This window comes from Martes martes, assembly GCF_963455335.1.
Source record: "Martes martes genome assembly, chromosome: 7".
NCBI lineage: Eukaryota > Metazoa > Chordata > Mammalia > Carnivora > Mustelidae > Martes > Martes martes.
In genome coordinates, this window is record NC_137894.1 from 73,429,034 (window position 1) to 73,454,270 (window position 25,237).

At 53.9% G+C, this 25,237-nt stretch overlaps 5 protein-coding genes across 8 annotated transcripts; 3 read left to right on the plus strand and 2 right to left on the minus strand.

The window, feature by feature from the left end:
* Positions 1-1,587: 1,587 nt before the first annotated feature.
* DHRS1 (dehydrogenase/reductase 1) lies at positions 1,588-8,093 on the minus strand. 3 transcript variants are annotated; one of them, XM_080808342.1, is made up of 9 exons: positions 7,836-8,093; positions 7,197-7,348; positions 5,741-5,884; positions 5,507-5,586; positions 4,013-4,145; positions 3,548-3,694; positions 2,960-3,026; positions 2,337-2,417; positions 1,588-2,170 (listed from the first exon to the last, which is right to left on the minus strand). In XM_080808342.1, exons 2-9 carry the CDS (start codon positions 7,344-7,346, stop codon positions 2,034-2,036), a joined length of 939 nt encoding a protein of 312 aa, XP_080664468.1. In that variant the 5' UTR covers positions 7,347-7,348; positions 7,836-8,093; the 3' UTR covers positions 1,588-2,033. The 3 variants fall into 3 exon arrangements, with proteins under 3 accessions (XP_080664468.1, XP_080664467.1, XP_080664469.1); XM_080808341.1 differs by having other exon boundaries at positions 7,197-7,370; positions 7,836-8,056; XM_080808343.1 differs by lacking the exons at positions 7,197-7,348; positions 7,836-8,093 and adding an exon at positions 6,618-6,737 and having other exon boundaries at positions 5,507-5,884.
* NOP9 (NOP9 nucleolar protein) lies at positions 8,043-13,507 on the plus strand. 2 transcript variants are annotated; one of them, XM_080808340.1, is made up of 10 exons: positions 8,055-8,498; positions 8,713-9,171; positions 10,118-10,228; positions 10,469-10,610; positions 10,703-10,895; positions 11,531-11,671; positions 12,049-12,174; positions 12,330-12,566; positions 12,780-12,885; positions 13,225-13,507. In XM_080808340.1, the coding sequence occupies exons 1-10, from the start codon at positions 8,117-8,119 to the stop codon at positions 13,380-13,382; spliced, it is 2,055 nt and encodes a 684-aa protein (XP_080664466.1). In that variant the 5' UTR covers positions 8,055-8,116; the 3' UTR covers positions 13,383-13,507. The 2 variants fall into 2 exon arrangements, with proteins under 2 accessions (XP_080664465.1, XP_080664466.1); XM_080808339.1 differs by lacking the exon at positions 12,330-12,566 and having other exon boundaries at positions 8,043-8,498; positions 13,225-13,497.
* CIDEB (cell death inducing DFFA like effector b) lies at positions 13,486-16,319 on the minus strand. The gene is made up of 5 exons (XM_080808344.1): positions 16,122-16,319; positions 15,663-15,807; positions 14,631-14,780; positions 14,215-14,405; positions 13,486-14,060 (listed from the first exon to the last, which is right to left on the minus strand). The coding sequence occupies exons 1-5, from the start codon at positions 16,160-16,162 to the stop codon at positions 13,922-13,924; spliced, it is 666 nt and encodes a 221-aa protein (XP_080664470.1). The 5' UTR covers positions 16,163-16,319; the 3' UTR covers positions 13,486-13,921.
* Positions 16,320-17,968: 1,649 nt separating this feature from the next.
* On the plus strand, positions 17,969-19,045 carry LTB4R2 (leukotriene B4 receptor 2; the record flags this gene model as incomplete). The annotated part of the gene is made up of 1 exon (XM_080808345.1): positions 17,969-19,045. The coding sequence occupies one exon, from the start codon at positions 17,969-17,971 to the stop codon at positions 19,043-19,045; it is 1,077 nt and encodes a 358-aa protein (XP_080664471.1).
* A 3,353-nt stretch (positions 19,046-22,398) lies between these two features.
* LTB4R (leukotriene B4 receptor) lies at positions 22,399-24,243 on the plus strand (the record flags this gene model as incomplete). Its single annotated transcript, XM_080809735.1, is given in 3 exon segments — positions 22,399-22,506; positions 22,509-22,576; positions 23,217-24,243. Coding segments are annotated over 3 exon segments (1,203 nt in total).
* Between the last annotated feature and the right edge of the window lie 994 nt (positions 24,244-25,237).

The following is a 25,237-nucleotide window of genomic DNA, read 5'->3' on the forward strand; positions in this document are numbered from 1 at the left end:
CAGCTTCGATGGCTGCATATCGCCTGGGGTTTTATACATGTTACTTCATTTCATTCTCAAAATGGTGGAGCCAAAAAAAAATTTTTTTTTAAGATTTTTTATTTATTTATTTGACAGAGAGAGAGACAGAGGGCACAAGCAGGCAGAGAGGCAGGCAGAGGCAGAGAGAGAAGCAGGCTCCCCACTGAGCAAGGAGCCCGATGCGGGGCTCGATCCCAGGACCCTGAGATCATGACGTGAGCCGAAGGCAGCGGCTTAACCCACTGAGCCACCCAGGCGCCCCAAGGAGCCAAAATTTTTATGTAGATTTGCGTGAATCTGAAACCCACATTCTTCCAAATCCTCCTTGTGGCCTTTAGGCAGCAATGCCATCACACAAGGATTTGTTCTAATGATGGCTGTGGAAGGCTGCAGGTCGAGAGGCCCTTATTGGTATTGTAGCATATAGGCAATACCTCTGCCCCTCGCCAACCTTAGGAGATAACAGGAACTGAGAGGGGGTGAGTGGGAGGGGGCGAGAGGGTGCTGAGGACATCTGATCACTGTGCTCTACATGGGGCGCTTGGCCAAACGGTGAATTTAGGTATATGGCTCCAATCACATGCTAAGCCAGCTCTAAATAAATAAATAACTAGAAGCCCTGATTAGTAGCTTTTCTTGGGTTTTGTGGCATGCATACCGTCGCCGAGGCTAAAGTCAAGCTGCAAATGTTGAAGTCACCACGGACTGCAGAGCTGGAAGAGCACAGAGTCAGCGCTCACGAGCCAGGGAGCTGCCCTTGCGCACATTGCTGGCACGTAAAGCAGTGGGTAAGCAGTGCTGTCCCCAGAAGCCACAGGAAGCCCAGCTTCCACACAGGCTATGGCAGCTTTGAGAAGCCTTAGCTCTCACGCTGCCTTTTACAAAGAGGAGAAATGGTCTTTGTGCCTCTGATGGACAGTGGCCATCCCATTATATTGATGGCCATCTAGGCTGCTGCTGGGCAGGCTCCCTCACAGTGGCCCTGGGCTCCCCTTGGCCACACACCCCAGGTGGCCTTTTCTCAGGCTGGGACAGCTCCCGGAGCAGGCCAGGCAGCGCTATAGGGCTAGGGCTCTTGCTGCCAATTCCTCGGGAAGCAATTCGGGTGGTACCTTCCTGAGAGGAAGGTGCCTGCAGCTCTTCCTCTGCCTCTCGCTTCGATATGGACAGTACTTTCCCCCAAATGCCAGGAAATCATAAACACCAAGGAATCTGCCCTTGGCGCCCTGAGATCAGGCCCAGCTAGAAGGCAGCAGGCATCCTTGAGGTGGTGGTGGACTGTGGGGGTGGGAAAGGACTGCAAGACAGGGGTGTGCCTGCTTCTGGTTGCAAACGGACCCTGTTCCCCAGGGAGGCGTGGAAACAGGCCTCATGTCCTGAGATGGGCAGCTCTACAGGGAAGAGCAGGAACACATCTGGAGGAAAGGGGCTTTGTCCTGGCAAGGGAACTCCTTGAGGACCTAAACATTTTGTGTATCTTGGAGTTTTTCTCTCAAGCACTTAACACTTTGCTGAGCACACAATCAATAGCCAAAACTTGCCAAAAGAGAAATGAGACTTTTTTTTAAAAAAGATTTTATTTATTTATTTGACAGAGAGAGAGAGAGAGAGAGTTCACAAGTAGGCAGAGAGGCAGGTAGAGAGAGACGGGGAAGCAGGCTCTCTGGTGAGCAGAGAGCCCGATGTGGGGCTTGATCCCAAGACCCCGAGATCATGACCTGAGCCAAAGGCAGAGGCTTAACCCATGAGCCACCCAGGCACCCCAAGAAATGAGACTTATTAGCCCCCAGAGTGTTTTCCAATACTAAGGCAAGAAGTAATATGTAGGAGCAGGTAAAATTAAGGCATAAAGGAGGATCCATAAAGGCCCCAGGGCTCACCCAGGACACACAGGGGAGGCCTTCTCTCCCTAGCAAGGGTATGAGGTAGGCAGGAGGGGCTGCCTTGTTTCACTGAGAGGCCCTACCGCGTAGCCTGAGGGAGAGCAGAGTTATGACGTCAGGCCAGGAGGGTTAGAACTTGCTCGCGTAGAGGGTCATAATCCACTTAGGCATACGGAGGAAGCCAGGCAAGTAGGAGGCCAGCCAGCCCAGGCTGGAGCCATGGGAGAGGACGGACCTCAAAGACAAATAGTCTTGGACGGGGCGGCCTGTGGACCACAGGAAGAGGAGGAGGGTTAGATCCTCATTTCCCACTCCTTAGACACCTCTGCCTTGGCTGAAACCCTGAGTGGGATGTGAGGGAAGAAGGAACTGGAAGAGAGTGTGGGAGCAGGAGTGAACAGGCAACGGAGGACGGGAGGCCGGAGCGCTTACCATCCACGTCCTGAAGGCTGTAACGTCGCGCAAGGTCACAAGATGGCAGCACCTTCCCACTCAGGCTCAGGATATTTGGGTCTGTGAACACATATACAGCTTAGGAGGCATGGAAGTGACGCAGTGTGACAAGGTTTGGGCCCAATGGGACAGGGCACCACTGAGACAGGAAGGGCACCACTGTTCCTAGGAAGGTTCTTAGACCTCTGGTTCCTGGCTACACTTCCTGTAAGCCAGTTCCTGAGGTTCCCAAAACCTCAGACTGGGCCGTTTTGGGTCTCCAGAAGCCAGAGAAGAGAAGGGCCTGTTCCTCTACCACCTCCTGAGCCAGGACTCAGGACTGGATGCCAGCTCCCTGCAGATTCTCCAGGCCTGCCCTCCCTCCCTCCCTCCCTCCCTTCCTTCCTTCTTCTTCTTCTTTTTTTTTTAGATTTATTTGAGAGAGAGAGCACACGGAGGGAGAGGGAGAAACAGTTTCCCACTGAGCAGGGAGCCCGATGCAGGCTCGATCCCAGGACCCTGAGATCACAACCCGAGCTGAAGGCAGGCACTTAACCGACTGAGCCCCATGAGTGTCCCATCTCCAGCCCCCTTCTTGTTACCACCTGCCCCAACCTCTTTACCTGTTGCCAGAGCCACCACACATTTGCCACTCATTTCTGTGGTCTCCGCAGAGAAATTAGATCTGAGCTGAAACATAGGGGCAGAGAAGGAAAGGGCTAATCTCCAAGAGAACTGCCCACATTTCTTCCCCACTTTCAGCTCCTATTCCAGGAGAGACAGGCCCTCATCACTGCATCTGCAGGACTCAGAAACCCAGAAGGTGCTGGAGCAACTCTTCCCTACATCCAGGTGAAGGCTGGACCCACTGCCTCTCCTAAGTGGAAGCATCTTGGGATGTCAACTACGTCTGGACCACCTAGGCTAGTTCAGTGCAGGGGTCAAGAGCATGGGCTTCAGGGCACGAAGCCTTTCCACTTATGGCATACATGACCTTGAGCAAGTTTCTAACATTTCAGTTTTGCCATCTGGAAAATGGAGATAGTATCTCCCTTACAGGATGAAAGGGCATAATGTGTGTCCAGTGCTCAGCCCTGTGCCTGCCACAGTAGGCACCAGGGGATTGGCTGTTGGTGTTACTGTATTATCATTGGAGATGGAGAGGCTGAGTCCTCTGCATCCTCTGCCTCCCTCGCCCTCCCCTTGCCCACCTCCTTCAACAGGGGATCGTCAGTATCGTCGTTTTTCACCACGACCTCCTTCATTAGTTCTGTCTGCACCAACCCTGGCCACAGAGACACATAGCTGACCCCATGGCGCCGCAGCTCCTGGGCACAGTCCACAGCCAGCCTGTCGCACTGTAGGACAGAAGGCAGGGTAAGAGCCAGGGCATGTGGCCACATCCCCTTCCTCCCCTGCCTTCCCTGCTTCTGCTGGTGATGCCCAGCCCCCTCACCCTTCCCAGAGCCCTGTCTCAGCTGTCTACCTCCCCAATGTGCTGCCTATTCTGGCCACGTAGGAGGAGCCTGGGCAGAGGAGCTGTCTATGGAGGGGCATGGAGGGGAGGAGAGGGCCAGCTGGCCTTACTACTCTGACCACCGGGAATTGTAGCTCCTGAGCCAGAGGTACCGTCACGGTCCAAGGCCTCCCTAACCCCCGTGCTATTGGATCCTCACCGCAGCTTTGCCCACGCCATAGGGGACATTGAAGACATACTGCAGCCCCCCAAGGGAGGAGATGACCACGATGAGCCCCCGGCCAGCTGGAACCATGAGCCGCGCTCCGTACACTGAGCACAAGTAGTGGCCTCTAGAGAGTGGGGCAAGGAAGGAGAAGGAATAAATGATGTCCACCCCTGGCCTGGCTGCCGTAGCCCTGGCAGCTTCCTCTGCCCTCTAGCGGCTATGACAGCTGACAGAAGGCCACATGGGGCAGCCATGGGGAATCAAGGGCTAGAGGCCACTTTCTAAGAGGAACACTGGTAAAACGAACAACCAATGAATGAGTGTAAAGGAAAAACTTAGTTTTCCACCTTTCTATGTAGGGAAAACCCAGTGCACACATACTCGGTAACCAGAAAAACATTTCATTTGCATGGAAAACGGGTCCCTCCAGGTGGAAACAAGGAGAATTATAGTTTCAAAAGGAAAGCCCAGTGTAAGGTAATACAGAGGAAAGGCACGATCAATGTATACATGAATGTGTGTGTGTGGGGGGGGGGGCGGTGAGAACATGTTGCTGGGCTTCAAGAGGATCACCAAGTGGCCTTTATTTTGGAAAATTCATCAGGGCTCAGGGGCCAAGGTCTGGACCTCTCTGCCTTATAGGCTCATAACCCTGGCTCGAAGGAGATGAGAGTGTGGAGGGCCTTTCCCTTTGGAGGGCTAAGCATGCAGGCATTGCCAGTACCAGTCTTTGGGTTTTCTTTTCTTGCCTCTTAGCTGACCACCCCTCCCTGTCCTCATCATCTTTCTTCTACCTTGGAAATCACAACTGGATTCTAATCCTGCTTCCCTGGGATTGCCACTAGAAGCTGTGGGTGTTCCTAAATGCCTTAGTCACAGATTTTCAGGTAATCTCTTAGTTACTCCCACAGGTGGCTGATCACGCCCACGGAGTGCAGTTTCCAAAAGGGCACCATCGTTCCAATACTAAAAAAAGAGACACAACTGGTGTATCATGCTAGGGGAACTCTGCCTGCTGTGTTTCATCTTGCTCCCATGCCAGAAGTATGTGTAACTCTGAAGTGGGAGTGCCCCTGCCTGCGGATCTGGAGTGAAGATATGGAGGCTAAAAGAGTAGGCACTCACTCTCAATGACTGTCTCTTGATCTAAAACAAAAGAACTTCTTCCCCTAAGCATTTTTGTCAAGATCAACTACAGGTCGTGTGCCTGACTGAGGAAAGGAGGCTCCCTTCCGGGCCATGCATTTGGATGTGCAGAATAAGGCAGGAGAGAGGCCAACAGCAAGTTCAGATGAAATTACTGACAGAAACAAGGTAAAACTCAATGTTCCCAGGTACAGAGCTACCTGGATGGAAATTCTCCAGGGGTATAAAATGAATGGGACAAGGAGAAGAGATGGGGAGGTCAAGAGGGACAAGGAGAGGGCACATGGGGAGAGGTCCAGGCACACCCAGCCCTTGTGGCGGGAGAAAGGGAACACTCACCTGAGTCCAACATTGTTGATATCATCCCAGATGGAGGCAGGGGCTTCCCAGAATGCCTTCTTAATGTTCTTCATAAGTGTCTGGAAGGCACAGGGGGTGTGGTGAGTTGGACGATCTGAAGGCAGGAAAGCATGAGGGGCTGGATAATGAAAGGGACGGTGAGTGGGAACGAGCATTCCAGGGTCAGAGGGGGAGGTCAGGAATGTGAAGCTGGAATCAAAGTTTAAAGAGTACTGGGACTCCGGCATAGGCGTTGTTGACCAGCACATCCAGACGCCCTTGCTGTTCCCGATCGACTTGCTCAAACAAGCTTTGCACTTCACTCTCCTGGCTTGAATCACACACCACAGGAACACACTGGCCCCCTCGAGATTGTGCCTGGTGAGGGACAGAGGGCATATGAGTTTATAGTTGCACATGAATGTGTGACACGAGGCAACTCTCTTCAACTCCCAGCTTGGGGGACAGAGAGGGCAAGAGGAGGAATCAAAGCCAGTGCTAGGGGAAGACAATGAGCAATATCGCCCTCTGGTGTCTGTTTGAGGAGCTTCAGGAATGCTAGGTCCTTTTCCTACAGACCCCAAAGTACTGGGATTTCAGGTTTAAAATCTACATTTACTGAGGCCTACCACCCGCAAGGCATTGTACTCTGCTAGTGGAAGGCAAGGCACAAATAAGGCAGGGGGGCTGCTCCTGAGAAAGGAGTATTTCTCTCTCTCACCATTTTTTTTTTTTAAGGTTTTATTTATTTATTTATTTGACAGAGAGAGATCACAAGTAGGCAGAGAAGCAGGCGGGGTAGGGGGGAGCAGGTTCCCTACTGAGCAGAGAGCCCAATGTGGGGCTCGATCCCAGGACCCTGGGATCACAACCTGAGCTGAAGGCAGAGGCTTAACCCACTGAGCCACTCAGGTGCCCTGGAGTATTTCTCTTTTTCCTTCTTCTCAGTCATTCCCATCTCTCATGCTCTGAGCTCCCACCCTTCACCACTCACTTGCAACCCCTACTCAGTCCCAGCCCTCTGACAGTCACCTCACCAATGCTCCCACCTAGCAACTGAAAAACCCAAACTCTCAGCTATGAACTATTTCTACTTTCCGTTCTATCTTACCTTCCATAAATGTGTCCCAAACCTCCAACTTCACGGGAAGAAAAACACCTTACTCAAGACCAATCCTGTTCTCCAGATCCATGCTCTGGGTCCCACCCTCTTACCTCCTTGCTTCCTAACTGCTCACCCAAGCTCCCAGAGCATTCTGTGCCTCTAATTTCCTGCTAAGGCCCTATCTTTTAAAAGTAGAAGTGACATCTCACTAATCTTGGTTAACCTCAGTGCTTCACGCAATGTCTGGCAAACCAAATATTTATTTAACCGAAATCCAGTAGAAAAGTCAAGCGAAAGTGCACAGCTCAATAAAGTCTTGCCTAAAATAAAGGAAACCACAGGTCCACAACCCTTCAGTTGCAATTCCTAAAGGTCTTAAACAGAAAGTTTCTTCATAAAACTCAGTGGCAAACTTTGACCTGATCTGAAGTTATTTATCGGCTTTGTTTATTCTAATTTGAATAAATGTTGACACTGTGTTGAGGAATATTATGGCTTCAGATAAGGGATTAGTGGACAGAGTGGTTAATGGGAAGGGCTACCTCAGGTGGTTTCTGCTCCTGTGGTCCCAGAGGAAGCACCCACCTCCTCAGCAGTGGCCCGCAGGGTGTCCATATGGCGGCCAGTGATGTAAACTGTGGCACCTGCTTGGCAGAGTTGCAAGGCGATGCCACGGCCAATACCCCTGGAAGCACCAGTCACCACGCACACTTGGCCTTTCATAGGAGCTGCCATGACTCAGAAGCAAAAGGGGGAAATCTGTGTAAGGAAAGACTTGCTCTAGGGAGGTCTGCAAACTGTGAATGCGCAAGGGTGATCCTGATAGTGGTAGGAGGGGGAGGCAAGGTTGGAATCCTTTGAGCAGAGAGAAGTTTCAGAGCGGGACAACAGTGCAGGCTGCTGGGCAAGATTGTTAGTCCTTTCTGGGAGGTGAACGAGTTGGCCTTTGCCGCTGGCTAGGAGCCGTCAAGGCACTATGACCCCAGGGGCTGAGCAGGACTGTCCAGGGCTAGACACCTACCCGGACTCTGAAAGCGGCTGACAAGGTGGGGTTCTGGCGCGGCTGCCCCTCACGGGGGGTCCACGCAGGCTGCTGGGCTATCAGGAGCTCTGGCTCTGGCCTGGCCCTGTCAGGCCTAGCACAGAGGCGCGGGTTCCAGGTCGGGGGTAAGCGCGAAGCCCAGGGACCCTGAGTCCTAAGTAGTGGGAGCTCGCACTCCTTACCTGCTACTCGTGCGGTCTTGGAGTCTCGGCGCCGTCTGGCTCGCAAAGTCCTTGGTCTTCGAGAACTTCAGTTCCGGCCGCGGGGGCAGGATGGGGTGACTGAAACTGAGTCAGAGTATGAGGCTGGGGAGCCAGTCTGCGTTCCGGCCGAGGATCAACTGGAGGCGTGGAGGAGAGGGTCGGTCTGGGCTGATTCTCAGGAGGGACAGAGCTGGACGAACGGAGGCGGGGCGACCTGGGAGCACGCCCACTGCCGCCGGGGTAGGGACCGTCGCGGAACTATGACGTATACGCGGCGCCCGGAGCGCGACAGCGTTTCTAAACTCCGTGCGGTCCAGTCCCTACACGCGCTTGGCTGCTTGAGGTTCACTTTTCGCTGGGGAAGGTTTGGCGGACGGACACTGGCTTTAGCACCCATGGGGCTGGGTCCGCGCTCCCCCAACAAGGCGGGGCGCCGGTTCCCAGCAGGTGGCAAACGAGGGCGCGGGGCCAAGGGGTCGGGGCGCCCCCGACCAGGCCGCCAGGGGCCATCCTGTTCGCCTCCGGACGGGAGCTCGGAGCAGGCACTCGATGCGCCCTCTCACCTGAGTCCCGAAGCTCTCGGGTATTTCCGCCGGGCGCTGTCCGCGCTGAAAGAGGCTCCCGAGACCGGAGAAGAACGAGGTGGGGAGCAACCGCAGGGTGGGACTAGGAGGGATTCGTTGGGCATAAATTCCAGGACAGGAAGGGAAATTTTCATGGGTCCCCAGGGCGAAGGGACTTTAGTCTCATCTCCCATACCCTCTTTTTCGCTCCCCCCCCTCACTCGGTTAACTGTTGGAACATAAACTATTTTCCTCTCAGTCTCTAAAATTAATTTCTTTTCTTGTCTATCCAGAACTGATGGTGCACAATGTTTTGAAGGAAGTGGAGGCTCAGGCCCTAGCCTTGGCCACAAACAGGACTGGCAGTGAGATTATGCAGGAACTGTTGGGATTTAGTCCCCTGAAACCGCTCTGTCGAGTCTGGGCTGCTTTGCGCTCCAGCTTGCGCTCTGTGGCCTGTCATCGATGCGGGGTGCATGTATTGCAGAGTGCTTTGCTGCAGCTGCCTCGATTGCTGGGGAGCCCGGCAGAGAAGGAGGAGGAGGACGTGGAGGAGGAGGAGAATGGAAAGGATGGTCCCTTGGAGACCCTGGAGGAGCTGGTTTTGGGACTAGCCTCTGAAGTGTGTGATGATTTTCTTTTCTACTGTGGAGACACACATGCCAGCTTCGTGGTTAGAACTCTGCTGCAGGTGTTGGGAGGGACTCTTCTGGAGTCTGAGAGAACCAGACACCGCGGCTCTCAGTCACCTGGTAAGTATTACAAGAGAGGGAAGTGGACCTAGAGGAGAGTTTAGGAAGTCCAAAAGGAGAGAGTAAGCAGAGGAGTAATTCCTCATGACTTTGAAGAATTAGCAGAGAAATGAGAACAAAGCTTAACAAACCAAAGATTAGTGTGAACAAAGGCCCAGAAGTGAGGCTGCATCTGTGTGTTTGAGGGGCAGCTAGTGGAATGGGCCAGGGGCAAGAGGTGATTTATTTGGGCAATGGATGTCAATTTCTTTTTAACCACAACTTATGTAATTTTTTTAAAAACATCACCAAACTGCCTATGTGTATGTATATAGATACTGGACTCAAACCAGAACTTTGAGAAGCAATATTCCTAATTGATATTTTTCTTCTGGTTTTATTTATTTATTTGATAGAGACGCAGCAAGAGAGGGAACACGAGCAGGGTCAGAGGGAGAGGGAGAAGCAGGCTTCACGCCAACCAGGGAGCCCATTGCCGGGCTCCGTCCTAGGACCCTGGGATCATGACCTGAGCCGAAGGCAGACACTTAATGACTGAACCACCCAGGATCCCCTTCTCTGTTTTATTTTATTCTGTTCTGTTCCACTGAAAAAGACCTGGTTAAGATCCACTAAAGTGATTTCATGATGCAGTCATAGGCAGTGCCCTACATTTAAAAAAAAAACTGGGAAATAAGGTTAAAGAGTTTAAAGGAGGCCTGATTTCTGAACATCTTGAATTTCTGATTGAGAGTTTGGCCTATCTCCTGTGAACCACTGGAGAGCTGGCTGAAATTTAGAAAAATTAAAACAGAAACATAGTCTCAGTTCAGTCATTCAGATGAAAAGACAGATTCATACGTATGCTGCATCTCCAAGGCAAATCTTTGATCATCTATGGACTCATTCTCCCTCCTGGATGGTCCTTTTTGATCCCAGAACTGCACAGTTTTTGTTCTTCTTTCAGATGCACAAAGGGCCCCGGCTCGGGAATGTAAGCCAACTGATTTTGAGGTCCCTGAAACTTTCTTGAATTGCCTTCAGGACCTGAGCTCTTGCTTTCTGAAGGACATTGTTGGTAAGGAGGCTAAGAGAAGGAGGGTCTAGGACCCATTTTTCTGGAGGTGATTGTCATCATGCAAAGCCCTCACTTAGATCAGTCATATTCCTCTTCGAATCTGATCTGGTTTATATTGCAGGCTTTGTATAGAGCCTTTATGTCCATAGTCCCTGGTACCTTACTGCTTGAGGTTTGAGATTTTACAGGTTGTCTGGATTTTGGAAGAGCTGTTTTGATTATTTCTGTTCTCTCCCATAGTATTTATCACTGACAAGATCTCCAGCTTCTGCCTTCAAGTGGCCTTACAAGTCTTACACCGAAAACTGCCCCAGTTTTGTGCTCATGTCTGCAGTGCTGTGATCAGCTATCTGAGTAGCCGCAACGGCTCAGCAGATGGCAGGTATGCTCAGACTGTGTGAAGTGAATGGAGTGACGCAGGTATTTTAGGTGAAGTAGAGTAAGGCTGCCTGATCACCTTCTCCTTGTCCCTAGCCCCCTGCTACTATTTCTGCGGGATCAGACAAGCTCCAGACTCCTGGAGCAGGTCCTGCTGGTGTTGGAGCCCCTGAGGCTCCAGAGCCTCTTTGAGGATCACTTCCAAGGGCAGCTGCAGGCCCTGGCTGCACACCCAATTGCCAACTTCCCTTTGCAGCGTTTACTGGATGCTGTTACCACCCGTGAGCTGGTGAGTTGAGAATGGGGCTGGATCTCTTTCTGTACCCTGTTGTTTCTGCTAGTTCTTGTTCATTGGGCTTTATTTCATCGTGTGCCTACCTCGGTGTCTCTGACTGTGTGCTGGCCATTCCCTTAGAAAGGTTATTCCTGGGGTTTTCTTAGAGTTTAGGACAAAAGTACCTTCTTCCCAGAAAGGATTTGTGTTAGCTTCTCAGGTGCATGGCAGGAGACTGGCTTAATCCAGATTTGCAGCTTGAGGTTCCATGGTCCATTCAGACCCTGGGTACTTAGCTACAGATCTGTATGAGTGCTAGAGCTATGACCATAGCTTCTTTTTGCTTTTGCTGCTTAGCACCAATGCATGCTTGCCTGTGATCTCATGGGTTGGGAGTTGGAATAAGAAGGGCAGATTTAATTCTACTATTCCCTTATCTTGAGAGGGTGGCCATTTAAAGTACCCTGCTCCCCCCAAGTGAGGGGGTACCTCGAAGACTGCACCCTGGTCCTGGACTTGGTGTGACCAAACCAAAACCCTGATATTGGCAATGTTTATCTAATGTTTTTAGTTTTCAGTAGGATTTCTCTGAATAACTTAGTCCACTGTTACAAAATGCCAAATATTCTTCTTTCTGTGTCTCTCCTCAGCTGTCACCTGTGTTTGAGGAGCTGAGCCCTGCTGTGGAAGCTGTGCTGGCTCAAGGTCACCCAGGGGTGGTCATTGCCCTTGTGGGGGCCTGCCGCAGAGTTGGGGCCCACCAAGCCCAGGTCCTGCAGCTGTTGTTGGAGGTGATGTTACCCGCCACCCATTTATGCCCTCCATTCAAATTCTACTGGTTAAGACTTCTCTGATCTTTGGTGGTTGTTTCTGTGGTCTCAGGAGGTCTCATACCCGAGGAGTTCACAGATATGGAGCGAAATGAAGCCAAACCCATCTCATAGCCCTGGCATGAAAATTGTCTCCCAGAACTAAGCAACTTAAGGACTAAGTGTTTGTTCAGCCCTTGTCATGTGTATAGAGGCTGGGGATACAGCAAGGCAGATAAGATCCTACCCTCTCCTACAGTTTACAATCTCACGTCTCTTGAATACTTTCCCCTGTCTACAGAGTCGGGGTTAGGGATGAAGTTGTTCTCAGATTCATCATGTTTTGTCTTCCCCCCTAGGCCTTCCACTGTGCAGAGCCCTCTTCCCGGCAAGTGGCCTGTGTGCCTCTCTTCGCCACTCTGATGGCTTATGAGGCGTACTATGGACTGCTGGAGGAGGAGGGGGCGGTGCCTGCAGAGCACCAGGTGAGGTAGGAGAGGGGCCAAACCAGTGACTAACTGGGGGCCGGGGTTTAAAAAGTTCTTCACCCTTGTGGTGAGGGTAGTGAGGCCTCTGGCTTCATCCAGGCAGAGATGCAGTTTGGTGGCTGCCTCCTAATGCCCTCTCTCTGTCCTTCCAGGTGGACATGGCCACAGCCAGGACCCTGGGGGACGTGACAGTCCTGGGGTCCCTCCTGCTTCAGCATCTATTGCATTTCTCTAGTCCTGGTATCATACTTCAAAGTCTGGGTGCCTTGACGGGACCACAGCTTCTGACTCTAGCCCAGAGCCCTGCTGGCTCACACGTGCTCGATGCTGTCTTGAGCAGCCCCTCTGTGACGCGCAAGCAGCGCCGCCGTGTGCTGAAGACCCTAAAGGTTCTGTTTCTGCTCTGATGCCCCCACCAGCATCCATTTACGAGAACATGAGCTTGCCCCAGTACTGTCCTTCAGAGTCAGAGAGAGAATATGTAGTTCTCAGATTCTCTTGACTCCACTTGTAGACTTCGGAAACTTCACTTCCCCCTTGCCCTCCCCAGCACACCTTTGTGGACTGCCCTAAGGGGACCTACCTTGCTTGTCTCACTGCAGGGACAATATGTGGCTCTGGCCTGTAGTCGCCATGGCAGCCGTGTACTAGATGCCATCTGGAGTGGAGCAGCCTTGGGAGCCCGGAAGGAAATTGCTACTGAGCTGGGTGAGTACCGGCCCCTCTCTCTGACCTTTCCAAACTTTCCTCACTTCAGATAGCTGGGTAGCTAGAGAAGGGACTTAAATTTAGCAGAGACTTTGATTCTAAAGGGTGATGATGGCCATGAGTTCTTAGCAGTTTGCTCTCCTCCCCTTCTCCTCTGTTGATTATGCAGCCCTGTGCACCCATGCCTCCCCTGGCATCTCTTTGGAGAGTGAGGTATTAGTTATCCTGAGACCATCCCAGGGCCCAGGAAACATTGAGGGGCCTTCACTCAGGGAGAGTCCCTTTGAGCATGGTGGGTGATTGCATGACGATACTGAACATGAGTGGTTCCATTTGCAGGTGAGCGGAACCAGGAGCTGATGAGAGACCCTTTTGGCCACCATGTGGCTCGAAACATAGCCCTGACTACTTTCCTGAAGCGCCGAGAGGCTTGGGAACAGCAGCAGGGGGCAGTGGCCAAGCGGAGGCGGGCTTTGAACTCAATACTTGAAGACTGAGGCCTTTGGATCTGGGACTGAGTGGTAATGGGGGAGGGGTAAAGGGCATATCTGTCCTGTCCCCTTTGTAGTTTAAGTTGGAGTCAAAAGCCTTAATAATAAATACCTTTTTATATTTTTATTGGAACTGTTTTGTTATTTGGGGGAGAAAGGTATAAAGAAATCAAGGTCTCAGAGGCAGAAAGAGCTGAATTCAGTGCATTGGGAAGCTGAGGGGCAGGAAGAGGTGCAAAGAATCGAGATGTAGCAATGATCAGGGTGGAATCGAGATGCGTGCCGATGGGCTTGTGGTCCTTCAGGGTAAGTGAGAGGCTGGAAAGATGGCTAGGAAGGAAAGAGCATTCTTCAGGACAGGGTATAGGCTAGGGCTGGAAGGCCTTAACAATGGTATGCCATAACAATGGGCTTAGAGGACAGTGGGGAAATCAGGTGAGTCATCTCATCTGCACTGTCCTCACATCTCCAAAGCCAATGCTGTCACAGTCCTCATGGTGTGTCTCTTGGAACGAGTCTAGGGGCAGAAAGCTCAGAGCCCCTTCTCAATAGGGATGGAGGCGACCCTGCCGCTGCCAGTGCCACTGCTCAGCCCCTTCTACTACATGACGGAGGCTGGAGGCAATTCCCAGCAGCATATGGCCCAGGCCTTGCAGCAGTGCAGAGGTCCAACGGAGGAGCTCCCTGAAGGGCAGAGACAAGATGGAGTCGGATGGGTGGGAGGAGGCCATCGAGGGGGTTTTCCACAAGGGAGAGCTAATGGGGTAGGTGAGTGCAGAAGGAATTAGGGGGCTACAACTGTAGGGGGATGGGGAGACATGACCTGTTGGTCTCTGACCTGAGTACTTTCTTTGGGCCGAGTCCTTGAAAGTCACAGCTCATGGAGTAGAGCCCATAGAATGTGGCTTTGATATTGAGGCTGCCAAAGAGGTCTCGAGGGTTTTGCTTGTATACGTCGAAGGTGATGCGGGCGATGTCCTTGCTGTGCTTGGGCTTGTCCCGGCCCAGGCCATATGACAGCATCCCACTCTGTAGGGCACCTCCATCAGTGCAATGCACCCCACACACAGGGAGCCACCACTATGCCCCAGCAGCACTGGGTCAGACCCACCCTTGCCTGGACTGTTTGTCCCCTATAAGGGGTCCTAGGCAAACTCCTTGCCTCTCCCCCCAAGATCATGGCTGGGCTAGAGAAGCTAGAAGAGAGCCAGAAAGGACTGGTGGCCAACAACAGCCCCACTGTGGGCCTCTTACCCTGCTGGGGCTCCAGTTCTGCCCACACTCCAGCACCATCAGGCATGTGTCATCCTCCAAAAGCTGGAAGAAGTCTTCACTCTCCACAGCGGTCCCATCCTCCTCCAGCACCAGTGTTAGCATCCCGCTCAGGAACAGGGCCTCCAATGCCTGCCCAGCCACCGGAAGCAGGAGGGAAAGGGCAGAGCTTAGCCATGCCCTTCCCTCTCCAGCGACCCTGCATCCATTGGTTGGTCCTAGATACTGGCTGATATGCCAACTCTACTTCCTGGAAAACTGCCATCCCTTCAAATGGCTCCCACGCTCAGTGTTCTTGGTGTTGCTGGCGGACTCTCACTAAGGGCTGACTTCTTTTCCTAATTGTTCCTATGTCATTCTCCACGTCATTGTCTTCTCCTGTTCCTCCCCTCTGAGCCATTCCTACCGGCTTGGAATTGAAAAAGCTCGCTTGCTTCTGTTGAGGTCCATCCTTCGGTCTTATCTCCAGTGTCCTACATCACTGTTCCCCACCCTCAGAGAGTCCTCCAGAACTGTTTTCAGTAATAATGACCCTTAACCTTTTGAGTCTTAGTGTCACATATCTATGTATCACTTTACATACATTGTCCTCTTTGATTCCCTTCAGTAACTCTAGAAGGAAGGTGTATCCTTATTTCCTTTTTGTAGATGAAGAAACTGAGGTTTTGATAGATTGAACAACTTCCTACAGTTTGACATTAGCAAACCAGCAAGTCCTGATGGAATCAGGACTTGAACTTGATTTGTCATACAAATCACTCCACACTGACTTCTGAATGCCATTCCTCCAACCCTCCCTTTCTACTCCTTCCTCTACCCCCTGGAAAAGAAATGAATTGATCCAAGTACAGCATTGGTCATTGGGCTGACCGTCTCCCCCCACCCCCTTTTAGTCCTCAGAGGGAGGGGCAACCCTGTACTCAACCTCAGCCTTTCTGCTCACTCCAAGTTCTTACTCTTCTCTAGCCCTCTGGCTGCTGCTGCAATAGGAACTTAGGGATTTGGCTCACTTACCTTGTCTAGCAGCTCCTGGCGGGTGGCAGCTGTTAGACCTTTCCGCGTCGTCCGCTTGTGATCACAGACTCGGAAAGGTCGCTGGGGTGGTGAAGCTGAAGTCCAGACTTTCCGGCCAAACTCAGAGCCCATACTGGATACCGACCTGGTAGTTGGGAAGAAAGGTCTAGAACTGAGGAGCTGGGTGACTGCAGTGGGGGTGTTTGGGGATGGGGTGCTTGGAGAGTTAGGGAGGGCTCTAGGTTTGGAGATCAGAGTAGCCTAGGGAGAAAGGGAGAGACCATGGAGTGGGGGTGGTAAGTGGTGGTTCCATAGCTGGACGAGCCGGCTGTGGAAAGTGGTGGGGAGGGGAGAGGGGAAGGGGTACACGAGTCTCTGAGTCTCCTAGGGGCTGGATGGAATTTGGTTGCCATGATCTATCCTCAGAGTTGGAGGGTAGAGAGGAGGGTTAGAAATCACCTGAGCAGGCCGCTGGGGTTCAGGGCTGAGAGGTACTCCATGGTGGAGGGTAGGAGCAGGAGTGTTGCCTCTCCCAGTGACTTCTGGGCTCCGTGGTTCTCTGCTGTGCTGGGACTGAAGTGGTGGTGTTTTCTGTTAGATCTCAGCCCCAGTGAGATGGAGGATGAGTCACCCCGGACTCTAGCCTCCCCTGCTAGGCCAGTAAGAAGGGCAAAGTCTAAGGGGAGGGAAAGGGGAGGGGAAAAGGAGGGGCCTAGATGGGACCATGGAGGAGAGATTGAGGCCCAGAGTTGCCTGCATAAGTCACTGAAGCTTGTGTGTGTGTGTGTGTGTGTGTGTGTGTGTGTGTGTGGTGGCGGTGTATGCTGAGGATAAGTGGGAATCATGTAAGAGGACGGGATGTGATCTCTGGTCTTTTCTTTCTATGGAGAGAATTTCTAGGGATTGTTTCTGGCTCCCAGCCCTCAGCGGCGTTCTGTGATTTGTGCTGGACTTGCTGCCACCTACTGTGAGAGCCACAAACTGCAGCTTTGGGAAAAGGGAGGCCCTGCTGAGAGTGGGATGGTGGGCAGGGCTTGGGCACTGGTGTCCTGGCTCCTTGGGAGCCCCCAGTTCCAGCTGTTGACTGGGCAAGTGTCTTCCCCCTTAATTCCATTTTATCAGTGTACCAGGTCCCCCTGAAATTTCTGCATTTCCGGGCTTTGCCTCACCTCTTCACCCAGAGAAGTTTCTTGTCGGCATGGTTCTACAAATGCACCATTTCTTTTCTTCCTAGCTTGTATCCTGGTTGAGCCTGGTAGCAGGGTGTCTTGGAGGTTGTATGTTGTGATTCCTCAAGGAGGTTATAAGCCCCTCCATGCGTCCTCCAGAACTCAGCACCATGACTGGAAGTTGTCACTGATAGCCCAGTGAGAGACCCCGGTGGGGGTGGTGGGGGGGGGGATGACAGGAGCAGGGCCTGAGGTTAGAGATGAGAGGAGTAGGTAGGAAACAGGAAAAACGAAAGTTCAGCAGGATCAGAAGTCTGGAAATGGGCCAAGACAGAGCAGCCGGGGGAATGAGTAATCTGGGTCACCTACTCTGCTAAGTGCAGGCCCGGGAAGGCTGAGAGCATGTAACAGGCGGGCAGTGGGACTGGGACAACTGGGGCCAGAAATGGGGGAGGAATGAGTACAGAGGCAGGACCCCAACTCAGGACTCAGCAGTGTCCCTACTCACCTACACGATCTGGGAACCTAATCTGTACCCTGCAGCTTATCCTGTTTCCTAGGGAGGCGGACTCTCACACGCCTGGACGTGTTAGTGATGGGAAAGAGGAGAGTGCCGGAGGGGCCCCAGTGAGAGGCCGGAGAAGAGCTCCACCTCGTCCCTCCCCATTCTCATCTCACAGGGCAAACCTAACAGGCGCAGGACAGGAGTAGGCACATCACCCACTGTGGCTGTGCCTTTCCACTTCCCCAGGCTCCTTGTGGGCCCAGGATCCTACTAGCTCCCGACTGGGTAAGTTGATCTGCTCATGCACTTGGGACTTCCCACCACTCACCTTCGCAGAGGTAGAAGGAATGGAGCTGGACAAAGGAGGGCCCAGTTACAGGGGTGGAGGTGGAGGTAGTGAGAACCGGGGAGTCAGGACTGGGAGGTGGGGGGTGGTCAGCAGACTGACAGCAGGGATTTGGGTTCCAAGAAGCAGTGTTTGAGCTGCTAGGGTCCACCAGGAAGTAAAGTCAAGGCTCCTAGATGGAAGACAGGAAAGTGGGGGGAGACACAGTCCCTTCTCCCCTGGCAGAAGAGGCCTTTGCCCCACACCCTAAATGACTTCTATGGCCCCCACCCCCAGGCGTGGAAGAATGCTGGCCTGCTACCGACCCCCGGGGAACGAGACGCTGCTGAGCTGGAAGGCCTCGCGGGTCACGGGCACAGCCTTCCTGCTGCTGGCGGCGCTGCTGGGGCTGCCCGGCAACGGCTTCGTCGTGTGGAGCTTGGCGGGCTGGCGGCCCGCACGGGGGCGACCACTGGCGGCCACGCTCGTGCTGCACCTGGCGCTGGCCGACGGCGCGGTGCTGCTGCTCACGCCTCTCTTCGTGGCCTTCCTGGCGGGCCAGGCGTGGCCGCTGGGCCAGGCGGGCTGCAAGGCCGTGTACTACGCGTGCGCGCTCAGCATGTACGCCAGCGTGCTGCTCACCAGCCTGCTCAGCCTGCAGCGCTGCCTGGCCGTCACCCGGCCGTTCCTGGCCCCCCGGCTGCGCAGCCCTGCCCTGGCCCGCCGCCTGCTCCTGGCCGTCTGGCTGACCGCGCTGCTGCTCGCCGCGCCGGCCGCCGTCTACCGCCACCTGTGGGGAGACCGCGTGTGCCAGCTGTGCCACCCGTCGCCGGCCCATGCCGCCGCCCACCTGAGCCTGGAGACGCTCACAGCCTTCGTGCTCCCCTTCGGGCTGGTGCTCGGTTGCTACGGCCTGACGCTGGCGCGGCTGCGGGGTGCCCGCTGGGGCGGGGGGCGGCACGGGACTCGGGTGGGCCGGCTGGTTAGCGCCATCGTGCTCGCCTTCGGCTTGCTCTGGGCCCCCTACCACGCCGTCAACCTTCTGCAGGTGGCGGCCGCGCTGGCTCCGCCCGGAGGGGCCCTGGCGAGGCTGGGCGGGGCGGGCCAGGCGGCGCGAGCCGGGACTACCGCTCTGGCCTTCTTCAGCTCCAGCATCAACCCTGTGCTCTACGTCTTCACCGCCGGGGATCTGCTGCCCCGGGCCGGCCCCCGCTTCCTCACGCGGCTCTTTGAGGGCTCGGGAGAGGCTCGAGGGGGCGGCCGCTCTAGGGAGGGGACCATGGAGCTCCGAGCTACCCCTCGGCTCAAAGTGGTGGGGCAGGGCCTGGGCGATGGAGACTCCGGGGGCGGAGTGGAGAGGGACAGTCAGGGATGGGATCCTTGACACCAAAGCCTACGACCTGGCCTGCCTCTTCCCTGTCCCCTTCCATCGCCCCTCCCCCAGAACTCAGGGAACCACTCTGGAGGGTTTGGGGACCCTTCTCTGGCCACAGTTTGGATCTTTCTGGACAGGCCCAACTCCCTCCAAACAGAGTGACTGCAAGGGGTGATGGTGTTGTGTGCTTGCAGGTTCCTGGGCTCGTGTGCCAGAGCTGCTGACTTGCTGCCAAAACCTACTGTGAAATAAAGGGGGGGGGGCATCACGTGATGGCATAAGCATGCCCCCACTGGTGGTTCATCATGCCTGACTTGTACCCAAGCCACCTGGTTCTCTGCTGGGTCAGCCCAAGGCTGGGCACCGCCAGCCTTCAGTGGCATCTTGACTTGTCCTCCCCAGCCCAGGTGGCCTAGTTCCCCCAGGCCAGCCCATTGAACCACTCTCGCAATAAAGGGAGAAAAAAAGGAAAGCTATGGGTAGTTGAATGACAGATGGGGACAGGATCCATTCTCTGGGGTCTGAAAGAGCTGAGGGGAGAAAAACCTGGCTCTGGAAGGAGAAAGACCATCTGTGGGGCTTGGAAGGAAAGTTTTCCCGTGTTGTGGCTGGTACAGTGGGGAAGGAGCCCTGGGTGTCATATTTGTCTTCCCCTCTGAATCTGACTCTTCCCCCAAAGGTCACCTGACTCAAAAAGGACCCCAGGAGCCTGCACATGCTCACCCTGGGGACATTTGGGGCCTGGGGCTGAGTGGGTATGGGGAATGGTGTGGATGGCTGGAGGACAGGAAGAATTTTTCAAGGAGGCGCCCCCTCTCCTTTGTCTCCTTTTTCTCTCTGCCAAATCTTGACTCCCCCCAAGAACTCAGCACTCTCCAATACTTCTTGGCCCCCATCTTTGGGAGGCTTTCCATCTCTAGGTCCCGAAGCTGTTTTGGATCCAGATGCTTTTAAGTTTGGGGAGGTAGGATAGGATTCATTTTTAGAGGGTGTCTACGTGCACACACATGTGGTCACTACATTGACCAACTCATCCGGTTAGCCCAAGACTTTCCCAGTTTTAGTGCTGAAAACCTCTTGTCCCAGTCCCCTCAGTCCCTGGCAAACCTCACTGGCTGGTTACCTGAGTGCTCCCTTGGACTGTCACCCCAGGTTCTGCTTTAGTGACTGTTTGTTTACACCACCCAGGCAGAGGCCAAGAAATAGCTAAGGAAATTTGGTTCTCAGGGTCACGCCAGGGCCACCCAAACTGGGGCGGGGTGGAGCTCTGGATTTGGGGGTCAGGAAGTACGCTTAGAGTAGCTAGTCTGGGGTGCAGAAAGAAAGGACATTGAGAGACATGGAAGTGGGGAGTAGTGTGGGAGAGGAGGCAAAGACAACCCAGCTTCTATCAGATGGAACCTCTGGTTGACCCTGGAGCCCTGAGTCAGAACCTCCCCAGACACGGACAGCAGGGGCTTCTTCCGGCTCTCATGTGCAGGGGCAGAGGCTCCCTAACTTCCTCTCTTCCAAAGTCCCCATCTCACAACTGTGGTCAGAAGGCCCTTCCTCAACCCTGCCTTCCTGCTGCGGTTTCAGCCCATTTCTTTGCATCACATCCTCTGCCTCACAGCTACTAGGTCGGCTCTGCCCTGGGCTTTCCTTAAAGCAGAGAAAGTGGGCATGCCGTGAAGGGTGAAGGACCTCCATGACCACCACCACAGGCTGCATCTTTCCTGACAAGTGACAGAGTTGGCAGGGAAGCAGGAAGGCTCACAGTCAGATTGAAGGAAAGATGTTTCGGATGTTAGCCCCTGCAGGAGAGGTCAAAGGGGGAGACTGCCCTCCCTCCAGGAAGGGAGAAGAGTGACCATTGGGGGCGGGGGCTGTTCCTCCTTGCACATTCCTGGTTTCCCCTCCTGGCAGGGCAGGTGTGAGGCACTGCTGCTACCTCCTCTCCCTGTGCTCAGCCTCTACTTTTTCTGTGTGTCTAAGGTGGGACCGGACAGCCAACTATGGGAAGGTAGGAAACAGGTGCTGCTGACCTCTTTGACCAGTGCCCAGATCTTAAATCCAGATTCATGTGGCAGGGAAGCCACATGGGCAAGTGCAAGGCAAGTGGCTGGGAAAGGGGGCAGAAACTGAAATTCTGTGGGATACTAAGGAGATCCTTTGGACTTCAGCTTCTGCCAAAGGAAAGGGAGAACTGACTGACCTAGAGCTGAAGCAACCGCTTTAAATGAGGGAACAGATGGGGTGCTGGAGGAGGGCTCTCCCCCTCCAACTCCACTCATGGCTTGAACCCAAGCCAAAGACAGGATGCTGTCCTCTTTAAGCCCTGATGTTACCTAAACCCAAACCCATAATTTAGCCACAGGTCTAACCTACACTTCCTATTAATCTAAAACTCTACATTATTATTATTTTTTTTAAAGATTTATTTATTTATTTATTTGTCAGAGAGAGAGAGAGGAGCGAGAGTGAGCACAAGCAGACAGAGTGGCAGGCAGAGGGAGAAGCAGGCTCCCCGCTGAGCAAGGAGTGGGACTCGATCCCAGGACGCTGGGATCATGATCTGAGCCAAAGGCAGCTGCTTAACCAACTGAGCCACCCAGGCGTCCCTAAAACTCTACATTATTTATAGTGGTATAAAGATACCCATAAGGGCACCTGGGTGGCTCAGTGGGTTAAGCCTCTGCCTTCGGCTCGGGTCATGATCCCAGGGTCCTGGAATCGAGCCCCGCATCGGGCTCTCTGCTCAGCAGGGAGCCTGCTTCTCCCTTTCTATCTGCCTGCCTCTCTGCCTACTTGTGATTTCTCTCTGTCAAATAAAAAAATAAATAATCTTTAAAAAAAAAAAAAAAAGATACCCATAAGGGCACCTGGGTGGCTCAGTGGGTTAAAGCCTCTGCCTTCGGCTCAGGTCATGGTCTCAGGGTCCTGGGATCGAGCCCTACATCGGGCTCTCTGCTCAGTGGGGAGACTGCTTCCTCCTGCCTGCCTCTCTGACTACTTGTAATCTCTGTCTATCAAATAAATAAATAAATAAAATCTCTAATAAATAAACAAATAAATAAAGATACCCATATTCTGGCCTCTCAATCTGAGCCCATTTCCCTTCTTTGGCATCCCTCCCTCCTTCTCCTGTATGACAGTTTAGTACTCTATCCAACTCTCCAGTCTAGACCTGCATCTGAGGCCACACCCCAGCCTACTCACTCCCCTCACCCCTTTCCTCTCACTGCACCTTCCTGGGCTTTTCTCATCTGGTCCCACCCCTGAGGAGTCTTCCTGCCTGCTAGGCTCTTCTGGAACACAAAGACTATTCTCCCCCACCCCGCAGTGAAGGGAGGGCTAGGACTTTCAGCCCCACCCTCAGGATGATGTGTCTTCCCCCTCCTCTGCTTCTTGGTACTTCCTCTCTGGCGGACTTAGCTGACGGCAACCAGACCTGGGGCTGGGGACCCTGGAACAGGGGCAGGTCTGGGAATAGGCTACGCCACTCTGCCCCGGCCTTGAGATTGGCACCAGCTTCCCACTGGTACCCGGCAAAGCCTGGAAGTAAGTATCCTAGGAGTAGGGGAGGTATGAGGCAGGATACAACCGTAAGAGAAGGTGCAAAGGAATTTCCAAAGAAGGCCTGAGCAGTGGTAAAAGGACTAGGGAGGACTTGTTCTTGTCTCATAGCCTCAGACTCCTCCCCATCCCTGTTCTTCCTGGTGGGCCCTGGGCAGCTCTGGAGAGAGTCGGTCAGTGACTGGAGGAAGTCAATGGGACTGAGAGGGCTAAGGGCCTGGCAGGTGACAGAGAAATTAGGCTTTTGAGGGGTGCAGCTTTGGTAAGGAAGGTCCCCCTCCCCCATGTGGTTCTGGGTCTCAGAAGGGAAGGAGGCAGAAAGGGTATGAAAGTACTGCTGCTGCTGTTGCTCCATATTTTGCAATTGGGTCTGTGGGCAGGAAGGAGCCCCATGGTCCAGTTAGAAAACCAGTCTTTGTGCTCTGCCAGGTCCCCTGAAGACAGGTCCGTTGATGAAGTGCTGAAGGCAATATATCGCAGAGGTGCATCTGCTGCTGCTGATCTTGGAGATGGACTAGGGTACTCAGGCTAGGTGTCAGGAAACCTTGGTCCCCTACTCTCATGCCTGTGTTCGCCCTCACCCTCCAGGTCCTCGCAGTGGCCACGGACCCTACATCTTGGGCAGTACCTCCTCACTAGGGGTCATGTTCATCGTTCCGTTGACTATCATCCTACTGTCAGTGGCGCTGGCTGTGGGGCTTCCCGGCAACAGCTTTGTGGTGTGGAGCATCCTGGTAAAGATGCGGAAGCGCTCTGTCACTGCCTTGTTGGTGCTGAACCTGGCCTTGGCAGACTTGGCTGTATTGCTTACTGCCCCCTTTTTCCTCTACTCTGTGGCCCAGGGCACCTGGGGTTTTGGACTGTTTGGCTGCCGCCTGTTTCACTATACCTGCGGAGTCAGCATGTACGCCAGCGTCCTGCTGATCACGGCCATGAGTCTGGACCGCTCGCTGGCAGTCGCCCTCCCCTTCGTGTCCCAGAAGTTTCGTACCAAGGCTGTTGCCTGGTGGGTGCTAGCAAGCATCTGGGTGATGTCCTTTCTGCTGGCCATACCTGTCATCATGTACCGCAACGTGAGCTTGAGACAGGACAACCAGACCCGCTGCTTCCCAACGTACTCCAGCCAGCGAGTCAAGGCATTCCATCTGCTCTTCGAGGCCCTCACTGGCTTCTTGCTGCCCTTCCTGGTGGTGGTGGCCAGCTACTCGGACATCAGGCGCCGGCTGCAGGCCCGGCGCTTCCGCCGCAGCCGCCGCACCGGCCGCCTGGTGGTGCTCATCATCCTGGCCTTCGCCGCCTTCTGGCTGCCCTACCACCTGGTGAACCTAGTCGACGCGGGCCGGGTGCTGGCCGGCAGGGGCGCGGCGCCCATGGGAGACCCGCTGGTCCTGGCGCGCCATGTGTTCATCGCGCTGGCTTTCCTGAGCAGTAGCGTGAACCCCGTGCTGTATGCGTGCGCCGGCGGCGGCCTTCTGCGCTCAGCCGGCGTGGGCTTCGTCGCCAAGCTGCTGGAGGGCACCGGCTCCGAGGCGTCCAGCACCCGCCGCGGGGGCACCCTGGGCCAGACGGTGAGGGGCGCCCCCGCGCCTTCCGAGGCTGGCCCCTCCGGGAGCCTCGCCGACTCCATCGACGCCCTCCGTGAAGCGAACTGAACTAACCCTGGGGGCTGCTGGTGGTGGTGGTGCTGCTGCTGGTAGAAGGACGCTGGCGGTCCTCGTGGCGGAATGTTCCCCACATTGGCCTGACCCAGTTTACCTCGAAGAGGAGGAGGAGAAGGAGAAGGAGGAGTAGAACGGGAGTGGGGTGGAGCGGAAGAGGAGGGAGGGGCGGGGCTGGGCAGGTAAGGGCAGAGTGAAAGCCTGGAGCAGCTTTGCGATTAAAACTGGTATCACGTTGGGTCAGCCCTGTGTGTGGGGCACGTGCATTAGGGGCAAGAGGGATGCTCCTGGCACTCTTAGCGGAGTGTGTGTGTGGGGGGTCCTTCTCAACAGGTGAGAGGCACATCCTTTAGTTTCCCGTGATTTTCAGTTTGGAAAGGGACACAAAGGCACAGAAACCAAAATCCCCTCTCCTCCCCCATTCTGAGGCTCTGCAGATCATACTTAGAACAATACAGGGCTACAGACCCCTGAAGGTGCTGACCAAGGAAGACCACCCATGAGGGCCTATCACTCCAGACTCCCTGAATCAGCGGATGTTATAAGTACACTTAGCACTGCTGTGGGACTTCTACCCTGAAGCTTGTGATGGGTATCACTGTTACCATGACTCCAACTTCCTGCTACTCATCTTTGTCCTTTCAGTGGGCAATGTTCTAGGGGACTTCCCTTCATTTTCCAAGGAGGTCTCATTTGAAAACAAACTCATCAGATCTCAGTCTGTGGAATTCTGCACAGCTTTCTGCCAGTACCCAAAATACACTCTGATGCCCTCTGTACCCCTGGTCATTCTTAGGAAATTAAGATTCCTGTAAGTGAGAGGGTTAAGTCTTTCTTTCTGAGGGATGACTGTTGTTTTAGAGAGCCTGGGACTGGTTCTGTTCCAACTGCATTTTAGGAAGATGGTAGAAGAAGTGGCAGCAGTGTACTTTCGTAATCTCTCCTGTAAAGAAAGAGCAACTAGGAGAAAAACCAAGAATCCATGTGT

Excerpts from the sequence above, each read along its gene's own strand:
- NOP9 (XM_080808340.1), top strand. The coding sequence starts at position 8,117 with ATGACGTATACGCGGCGCCCGGAGCGCGACAGCGTTTCTAAACTCCGT. Across the intron at positions 9,172-10,117 it reads CCGCGGCTCTCAGTCACCTG|ATGCACAAAGGGCCCCGGCT; the intron begins GTAAGTATTACA and ends TTCTTCTTTCAG. Across the intron at positions 12,175-12,329 it reads CGGTGCCTGCAGAGCACCAG|GTGGACATGGCCACAGCCAG; the intron begins GTGAGGTAGGAG and ends CTGTCCTTCCAG.
- DHRS1 (XM_080808342.1), bottom strand. The coding sequence starts at position 7,346 with ATGGCAGCTCCTATGAAAGGCCAAGTGTGCGTGGTGACTGGTGCTTCC. Across the intron at positions 4,146-5,506 it reads ATCAACAATGTTGGACTCAG|AGGCCACTACTTGTGCTCAG; the intron begins GTGAGTGTTCCC and ends CCCACTCTCTAG. Across the intron at positions 2,418-2,959 it reads TGTGGTGGCTCTGGCAACAG|ACCCAAATATCCTGAGCCTG; the intron begins GTAAAGAGGTTG and ends ATGTGTTCACAG.
- CIDEB (XM_080808344.1), bottom strand. The coding sequence starts at position 16,162 with ATGGAGTACCTCTCAGCCCTGAACCCCAGCGGCCTGCTCAG. Across the intron at positions 15,808-16,121 it reads AACCCCAGCGGCCTGCTCAG|GTCGGTATCCAGTATGGGCT; the intron begins GTGATTTCTAAC and ends CCCAACTACCAG. Across the intron at positions 14,781-15,662 it reads GCCAGGAGCTGCTAGACAAG|GCATTGGAGGCCCTGTTCCT; the intron begins GTAAGTGAGCCA and ends GTGGCTGGGCAG.